Genomic DNA, 10,097 nt, shown 5'->3' on the forward strand with positions numbered 1-10,097 from the left:
ATGAATGAATGTGTGTGTAGGTAGGGTCATACGTGAGACATATATTGGGCGATAACGCGATATATATGTATATATATATATATATATATATCGTGTGTGTAAGAGTATAGACATTTTCCTTTGTATATGACTTGAATTGCAGAACAAAAATAAAAATATAGCTTCAAATATTACATTTAGATTTATATATATATATAATATATATAAATCTAAATATATACACGTTGCACAAATAACACAGATAACAATATGTAAATTATAACATTAAATCATTGTACCTTAATATATTTTTGTAGTGAAACTTGTAGATGGGAACGAGGACGGGGACGGGTACTGGGGCAGGTGGCGGTGGGACGGTGGGACGGTGGGGCCAACAAATTCATTTAGCACAATGTAGGAGTGTCATTTGGTATTTGTATAATGTGCTTTTGCATATAGAGATGGCAGTAGTATGTGTTTGCGTATATGGCATGTAAGTAGAGACTTTAGACTAAAAGTAACTCGTTTTAGTGCAATGGATTAGATAAGGCTCTGCGCACCATTCACTTGAACAATAAAGACGTAGACATAGTTACATAGATGAGCGTAAAATAGTTCAACTTTGTTAGTGCAGTGTTTATATACATATATATGCATATATGTATGTACATATATATGTATATATATATAGTACTTGTACGATTATGTATATGTTTACCCTGTCATATATAAGCGTACACATACAACACAAAGTGATATAAAAGAGTAGAGGAAAGTAATAAAGAGAAAAAGACATACAGTTAGAGGAAAGAGAGAGAAAAAAAGAGATACAGAGAAGAAGAAAGAGAGAGAGAGAGAGAGAGAGTATGTATGCCTAGAGATGATGGGAATGTATGACAACGTACGTACAGACATGTGTACTAGCTCAAAACGTTTTTAGTTAGGTAAACCCTCTTAAAACGCACACACATGCACACGCTCGCGTATACACAGAAAGGTATGGCGTATTCATTGGTCAAGCCTCACCCGCAAAGGCCTCAATCTTGCTAAGTCCAAAAGCACATTTGACTAACATAAGTATAAAGCAACAACGATTAGCTATCAAATCGGTTGGCCTAGCCGTCTACAGCAATAGCTGAGAGCAATCCCAATACACATACATATATACATATGAGTGGATATATATGTATATAGGTGGTCAGCTCATCTGGGTTCCGGCTGAGCAGATAAGCCACATGGTTGAACGTAAATGAAAGCAAATTGTGGCAAGTTGCATTTTATGTACACATTCAATTTTTATTTAAATAATAACACATTTGTTGTTGTTGTTTTTATTTTTATGAAAATATTTACTTTCATTTTCTTGTTTTCGTTATAAACTTTACGAATTTATGAGTTAAAGGATTTCTCAGTTTGGTTTTCAATTTCATTCTTTCGCTTTACTTAAGGTTTGTCTATTTGACATTTACATAAAAGTATTTTATTTTGTTCCTTAATCGAAATTCATATATTTATTTTGTGTTTAGTTTGTTTCTCATTTACTAAATGACTTTTTTGAAATAGGTTTACTTCATTTATCATATATACAAATGTTGAGAATTAGCTTTTATTTCGAACAGAAGCAGAAACTCAAGAGTTTACCTTGATTGCAGTTGAGAGATGAGTGTGTGTAAATGAATCCAAGTTACGTTTATTAATTTATTGATTGCATATATATACTGAGTGTATATATATACTGTATACTGTATTCATTAATACAATTATATATGTTTGTGATACATAAAGTACATATGTATTAATTGAGTGGACAGTCGAGTGCAGAGAACAAAAATTTTCTATTGCTGCTATTACTCTTGCTGTTACTGTTACCGTTGCTGTTTTCGTTACTGTTACTGTTATTGTTACTATTGCTGTTATTGTTACTGTTATGAATTTGTTGACCTATTTTTGATATTTTTCTAGCCCAATTCCCAAACTTTGTTTATTCTCTCACTCGATTTGCCTTTTGTTTCAGTTTGAGTTTAACACTCCACTGAATCTTTGTTATAAATGTTCATAGATTATGTTTATACTCAAGTAGTAGTATATGATATCGGCTGTTGTCGTTAGTTACTGTTGCTCTATTTAAGTTGTTGTAGTTGCTTTCTCTATGGGATGTATTGTAGTACTGTAATTGTAGTTTATTGTAAGCAATATATTTATATATGTGATAAAGAGTGCGGCTTGGAGCTAATGTTTCATTGAATAAACATATATGCATATATACATATATATTATATATATTGTTTTGCTTAAACTGGACTGGGGAAAGCATTTTGAGTAACTATTTTAAAGCTGGAGAAACGAAACGGTACTCATTTATTACCTCTTATTCTTTTTGAAAACAGAGAACATATTTACTATGGATTTCATTGCTCTTACTGTTACGGTCACTGTAAATAACTGTTAGTGTTTCTGTTACTATTACTGTTAATGTTTTTCGAGTATGATATTTATATGCTTAGTTGTTTTTTTTTTTTTGTTTTTGATGCCTTATGGTTTTACTTTAGCTTGGATTAGCTCAAAATTTGAATACTGTGTATTTTTCTTTATTTAATTTTATATAGATATATTTATGTTTTTGTTTTGTTATGGAGTAACCTGTTAACATAAATAAAAATACAATGATTGAAATATAGTTTTTGTAGTTTCTTTCTATGTTTTTGTTTCGGTCTATGCATCGTTTCTAATCATACAAACAACATTTAAAGTGGAGAGCATTGTGCAAATTGAATTATATATTATATATATGTATATGTCTGTACACGGCTATGAACTAGGTATGTAAATTTGATGTAAACCGTATTAAAAGTATGCATTTATCTTATATTCTATTGTTTATCTTTTGTTTTTGTAGCTGTAAATAAAACTTCTTTTTAGTATTTGCTTTTTGATATTTACACTCATAGTTTTTTCTCCATATCCTTTATTTTATTTCATTTATTTATTTTGTTTTTTCTTTTTTTTTTTTTTTTTTGGGCATTTGCTATGTGAAAAAAAAAGATATTCAATTGAAATGCTTATGACACAATTTCAGAATAATAAGTAATAAGATATATATATCTTGCGATAAGGCTGTAATGGTTGAGCCATCAGTCAACAATCAATCAATCAATCAATCACATTCCTGCGTAATCGAAGGTTTTCTTATTGTTTTTGTAAACTTATTTGTAATGCCTAAAACTTTGCGTTCATAAAATTTGGTATACAAAATAAGAATTATATATAATAATAATAATAATAATAATTATAATAATAGTAGCATAGTATAAACATCAGTTGGGTACATATATATATATATCTATATATATATATATATATATATATATAAATTAAAACGATTTCTCAGACTTTTCGTTGTGCCAAAAAAAATTAGTTTTCACTCTCTCAACGAGTACCGTTTACCTTCACATGGATATAGCTATGTATGTATGTATATACATATACATATGTATGTAAAAATGCATAAAAAATAAAATTTCACTACATGGTCTACATATTTATGTATGTGTGAATGTAAGTATGTACGTATATACATTTGCATATGTTGCTTTCCATGTACATCATGTATGATGCATAAAACCACGAGTAAACTTTATTGAGAAAATTATGAACATTAAAATGTAGATGTACTTCATCTGATGCATACATAGTTACATATTTCATATCAATTTACATATATACATATGTATATATATGTATGTATGCACTGATGTAAGCAAAGGGCTAAATGATGTACAGTTTTCACGTTGTTCGTCGACTATTCCGAAATTGCACGCTTATCAATAATGCTATTCGTTCTTTTCTCCCCTCCCTCTTTCAATTGCTTTCAATTGTTTTTGTTGTTTTGTTTTAAGGATACTTCAAAAGTTCAGTCTTTAAAAATCAATATGTAATGCAAATGAAAGTCTAAAAATACGTCGTTTAGTCCGAATTCATTTTGATTATACATTCATGAGTTCCATTTCACTTAGTATCTTTTCGGATTTATTTATGTGCCAATTGAGAGTTACTAGAAACAAAACACATCATCCAGTTTGGATGGACAATTAAATTGCCATACTTCTTCTTCTTCTTCTACGCCAGGTTAATAAAAATGTATGAACATAATTTGGATCTCTTATAATAATTTTGGATTAATTTGCAATTTGCCATTTGGGTTGTGCCTAAAAACTATCAGTCCTTCTAGCTTTATCCGTTTTGAACCTAAGAAAATCTCTGCCAAAAGTCCTCAATATACACGCATACATACATATGCATATATGTATGTGTATATATTGTTAAATAAAATTTTGGTTTATCTTCGAACCAATTTGATGATCAAAGGCTACAAAATGTAAAATCCGTCGTTGTGTATATGTAGTTTACGTAGCTATATCTGTGTATATACAGAACTTTATACAATTTCAATTCTTGATCTTAGATATACATACTTAGATTGATGTGCAAATTATACATAGCATTTTTCTCGCTGTGTAATTTGTCGAATAAATTGAAATTCGACTAATGCTTTTCTTATATGTCAACATGTACATCTGATATATGTATGCATTGATTTACATTCTCTCCATTATTATTATCGATATATTGTACACATATGCATAATTATTATTATTTCCATAGTTTTCAGTTATGCTTAAGACTACTACTACGAGTGGTATATAATATATATATATATATATATATATATTTATATATATATATATATATATATATATTTTAGTTTTTTTTACATAGATTTTATGTCTAAATGCTTGTGTATATATATAGTATTTATGTATATAATTATGTGAGTATGTTTAAAAAAAAATTAAAAAAAAAAAGAATATGTATATATATAATTATATTATACATATATGAATATAAAAAAAAATTGAGCATACGCGTGGATAGTTTGTTGTACATTGAATGTTAGTTAATATGTTGCATGTTGTATGTTGCATATTTTGCTGTTGCCGGCCAACAAGCAGTATTGTCAAAACGGAAAGTGTTAAAGTAACTAGTGTTGTAAAGTAGTGTGTAAATAAGTAGTGTTTGCAAAGCACTGTTTATGAGATACAAAATTCAGTTTGTTGTTTGCCATTTAGGAATATGGAAGCTGCTACAATAATGACAAATCAACCCTATTCAAGTACCTATACATATATATAGATATATATACATACTGCTGGTCGTTGTGGGCCTGTGGTAATGAGTCATCGTATCTATCTGTCTCTTTGTCGTGTGAGTGTTGCGGATAACATGATTAATACTCAAGAGGTAAATTATTCTTATTCTTATGAATGAATGCCGCATGTGCGTGCATGTGAGTGTGCTGTGTCTGTCTGTTACTTCGTTTGTTTCGTTAACAGTCTTTTACGCTTCCCTCGTTTTCCACGCTATTCTCATTCAGTTTTCCTACACTTAAAAAAAAAAAAAAAAAAAAAAAAAAGCGCTATTGCATTTTGGCTTAGCCAAATTCAGTTTTTCCATTAAAAAAAAACTGCGCGTTCTCAATTTTTATTTAATTACAATTTTTTTATCGCATCCTTTTCAAAGACGTAAATTGTGTTGATTTTTCATATTTTTTTTTCCTTTTTCATTTATGTTTTTTTTTTTTTTATATTTATAATCAAGTTTTTGTAAAAAATCACAGTTTTTTCATTCATTTGCCTAAACATGTTTTATCTTCTTCTTCTTCTACATCCTCTTCTTCTTAGTTGTTCCATTTGAGTTGTTGCTTTCCGAAACATTTTGTTTTTTGTTTTGTTTAATTTTAATTATTGCAGTTTTCCGCCATGTTGAGATCCAAAGTGTATGCAATTTTGCATGTGTGTGAGTGTGTGGGCGTGTGCGTGTGCGTCTATGTATGTATGTATATTTATATATGTATATCTATGTATATAGATTCAGTACAAGATTATCCGCTCTGTCCTCCTCAATGTGTATGTTTGCATTCAGTAGTAGATCATCCGCTATCCGCTATCTCCTTTCGTCTCTCTCTCTCTCTCCCTCCTCTTTTGTCGTATATCCTCCGATTTCCTACGAGTGTGTGAGTATGTATGTTACGTGAACGAGCTCATCGGGCGATGACGTCACGATTGTGTAGTATTCATTTGAGCGCTCTGCTTATTGGTCTAATAAATTCATTCGTTCATAGCGATGATGATGCTGGGCATGAGTATGGCTATGCTGGTGCGGATGCTGATGCTGATGCTGATGCTGATGTGGGTGGGGCAGGGAGTGGGAGTGTGGATGCATATGGGCCAAATGGCCGTGTTGTTGTTGCTGCTGCTGCTGCTGTTGCTGTTGCTGCTGCTGGTGCATATGAAGGGCACGCAGGTCTGGAACTCCCCCATCCGCTGCTGCCGCAGCTGCCGCTGCTACGGCCGCCGCCGCATAGACACCACCGCTGCCCTGGTCCAATTGGGTTAGGTCTACCGTTGGCGTGGCACCCACCTGCTGGCCGACGTAGTCGCCAGGCTGGGGCTGGCAGGCCGATGCTGCCGCCGCTGCTGCTGCTGAGTTGTTGAGTGCAACATGGAACAGCTGCTGCAAGAGTTGATGCTGATCTTATAAGAAGTCTATGCATGGCTTGACTATGTTCGGCGAGGACTGCTGCTGCTGCTGGTGCTGCTGCTGTTGCTGCTGCTGCTGATGCGCCGCCGCCAGCTGCAGCGTCGAGCTGGCCGTACCCCCGGCGACAGCAGCGGCGCCCACAATCGGGGACAGCAGCAGCTCCGCAGCAGCCGCTGCGGCAGCCGCAGCAGCAGCCACAGCATTGCCGCCGGCGCCACCGCCGCCGACGCTGTTGTTCACAGCTGCGGCAGCGGTCAGCGAGCTAAGCGACTGATGCAGCCGACTGCCGGGACTGCCCGCCTGGCCAACGACTCCGCCACTGTGATGGAAATACGAGTGGTGATTCTTCTGCCGGCGATGGTAGATGCTCTTGTGGTTGTTCAGCGAGTTGAGCGTGCGGAAGACCTTGTGGCAAAGGTTACAGACGGCGTTGTTCAACGGCTGCAGATGCTGCTGCTCCTTGTGCCGCTTCAGCGTTAGCTTCGTGCTCAACAGCTTGCCGCACACATCGCAGCGATGGCACGCATTCAACGGCAATGGCAGGAGCAGGCGGTTGGCCTGCGCCACATCGCTGGCGCGCGCTGAGCTCAGCAAATTGCTGGCCGCATTGCCGGCGGAGCCGCGGCCGCCGCCGCCGCTGCTGACTGACGCCGAGGGCGACAGCGAGGCGCGCCGATGGTGCTGATGCAGCAAGTGGTGGCGATCCACAAGCGGCGAGGCGGCACGGGCCAGAGCATGCGCATGATGTGCAGCAACCACCGCATGGGCAGCGCCAGGCGACAGCTCGTGGTGCGAGTGCAGCTGATGCTGGTGATGGCTGGATAGCATAGCCAGCGGATGTTGGCTAAAGTGCGGCGGTGGTGCTGGATGTCCGTGATGCGATGTCTGTGATGGCGGGGGTGTTGCACCCGGCGTATTGCTCCGTGCTCTTTCAATATCCCGCTCCCGCTCCCGTTCCCGCTCCCTCTCCCTCTCTCGTTCCCTTTCGCGCTTGTAGCTGGCATTCGGCGACGGAGTTGCGCTGCTGCTATGCATTGCCATGCCCTCGCTGATGCCACACTGCGATGAGCGTGAGAGGCTGCGCTCGCTGTTGCTGTGTAGATCACTCGCCTTGCTGCTACGCTCTCTATCTCTATCTCTCTCACGTTCACGTTCTCGTTCGCGTTCACGTTCACGTTCACGTTCTCGTTCACGTTCTTGGTGCAGTTGTTGTTGTTGTTGTTGTTGTTGTTGTTGTGGGTTATGTAGTGTGGAATGATGTTGTTGTTGGATTTGGAGTTGTTGTTGTTGGAGTTGGTGTTGTGATGTTGGCTGTTGTTCTACTTGTTGTTGTTGTTGTTGTTGTTGGTTGTTGTTACTACTATTACTAGGGTTGTCACTACCACCGGGCACTATGACGCCGCTGAGTAGGCTGGTGCTGCCACCTATACGTCATATAGGAAGAGAAGAAAAAAAGAGACAATAGTGACTTTTCTGTATATTTGACTTTGTTGCTATTGTTGTTGTTGTTGTTGTTGTTGTTCTGGTTGTTGTTGTTGTTCTGGTTGTTGTTGTTTTTGTTGTTTTTGTTGTTGTTGTTGTTGTTGTTATTGTTGTTCTGATTGTTTAGGGTTTTTGTTTTTGTCTGTGGTCTTTATATGTGGTTAGTACGTACACACACATACACATACACACACATACAAACACAAGCATATATATATATATATGGATGTACTTGTCATGTAGTTGTGCATATGTGTGAGTGCGTTTCTCCGTGTCTCTGTGTCTGTGGCTGTGTCTGTGTCTGTGCCTGTCTAGTGAGTTAAGTTTTTTGTGTTTTGTTTTTAGTTTGTTGTTGTATTATTTTACATTATTTTACACTAACAAATCCAGGCTCAAAACCAAATTGAAAACTTGCTGATTTTGCTATTTATATATCGAAATATATAGTTTATAATTTTGCTTGTTTCTGTTTCATTTGCATTTGCATTAAAATCATTGAAAAAAAAACGCTTTTTGGTTCTTAATTTTGGTTTTTGGTTTCTCAAAAAACATGAGTAAATAAAATAGTAATAAAAACTGTTTTTCAATTTTCTGTTGTTGTATTTTTCTAGCTGTTGCATTTTCACTTGAAAATTTTGTAGTTTTTGCGGCGCACAAACAAATTTTTGTTTGATATTAATAAACAATTTTTTTACTTTTTTTGGTGGAGTTCGAAGAAATTTCTTGTAGTTGTTGCTGTTGTTGTTGTTAACGTTCGTTTACGCTCGAAGGAAGATTTTCTGTAGCATACCCTAAGGCTGCTGCGTGGTGAGTTTCGTGAGAACTCACCACAAATAGTGTTTAGACAGTTAAATTTTGGTGACGGTACCAATTGTGAATGTGTCGTAATTTTTTGTTTGTTTTTTTTTTTCTTTTATAATATTTTTGAATAACTTTAAAAACCAATTAGTCGTTTATTGTTTTGTTTTTGTTTTTTTTTTTTTAGCAAAATTTTGAAACATGTTTTGGCCTGATTGATTTGTTGTATATAAAATGTGTTTTTAGTAATATTTTTGTTTTTGTTGTAATTTTTGTTATTTTGGTTGACCTGGTGCAGCGAGCACCAAGCACTCTAAATTTCTGTTGTCACTAGTGTCTCTTTTTTTCAAACTCAAACGCAGCAGCACCTTTGTTGCCTGTGTGTGTGATGCGATTCGATTGATTTGGTTGGGGGTTAAGATAACAACCAAAATATACCAGATTTCAAATGTGCTTTTGGAGGGTAGGCGGGTGGGGCATTTGGGGCATTTGGGGCATTTGGGGGTGTGTGCATCAGGGTAAGTAGGACGGGTAAACACACAATTTTTTAGATGTTACGCCTTATACAATACATATACATATGTACATATGTATACATACATATGTTGCATAAATCGACTTTTTGACAAATGTAGGGAATTAATAAAATAGGTTTATGTGTGAAAGAGAGCGTGTGGGTGCGAGTGTGTGTGTGCGTGTGTGTGTGTGTGTGTGTGTGGCATTTGGATTGATACTTAACATTGGTAGATTAGAACAAAGAGCTGCCCCATTGGCAGCTGTTGTTTGGTGATTCGGGATTCGGGAACACAGGTACAGCTAGCTGGTTGGCCAGCTATGGGAGCTCTAGAATACTGGATGCTGAGTGGACTTAGGGGTAATGGATAGTATTGTAGAGGGATATGGTTTGTTTTTTGTTTTGATTTGTTTAATAAGTATTAGTAATTGTCGCTCAGAGAGAGAGAGACAGAGAGAGAGAGAGAGAGAGACAGAGAGACTTAAGTACAAATAAATGGTTGCGCAATAATCGATTCTTCTACTTCCTCTTCTCCTTCTTCTTCCGACATAGTCCTTCCAACTCGAGTAAAACAGCGAATTTAACACAAGATCACATGATGCACCAAGGACACGCATACATAGACGTGGTGTACTCAAGAAATAAGTATGACGTTACACAAAGGCAAAGTTTGATTCAATAATCGATTACGCATGATGTTTTGAATGTTTGTCATCGGTAAGAAATG

General features: G+C 36.3%; 1 protein-coding gene across 3 annotated transcripts in view; it reads right to left on the reverse strand.

Annotated features, from left to right (window-relative positions):
- Positions 1 to 10,097, reverse strand: part of br (broad-complex core protein) — a 41,790-nt gene that overhangs the window by 10,467 nt on the left and 21,226 nt on the right. The window contains exon 8 of one of the 3 annotated variants that reach the window (XM_018016542.2): positions 2,484 to 8,000. The exons of the other annotated variants lie outside the window; for them this stretch is intronic. Coding sequence (XP_017872031.1) covers positions 6,571 to 8,000 — 1,430 coding nt within the window. The 3' untranslated portion in view covers positions 2,484 to 6,570. Of the gene's footprint in view, positions 1 to 2,483; positions 8,001 to 10,097 lie in introns of those variants that run through there. 3 annotated transcript variants of the gene reach the window in all.

This window comes from Drosophila arizonae, chromosome X (genome assembly GCF_054131065.1).
Source record: "Drosophila arizonae isolate 15081-1271.41 chromosome X, UAZ_ARI_1.0, whole genome shotgun sequence".
In the NCBI taxonomy this organism is placed as follows: Eukaryota; Metazoa; Arthropoda; class Insecta; order Diptera; family Drosophilidae; genus Drosophila; species Drosophila arizonae.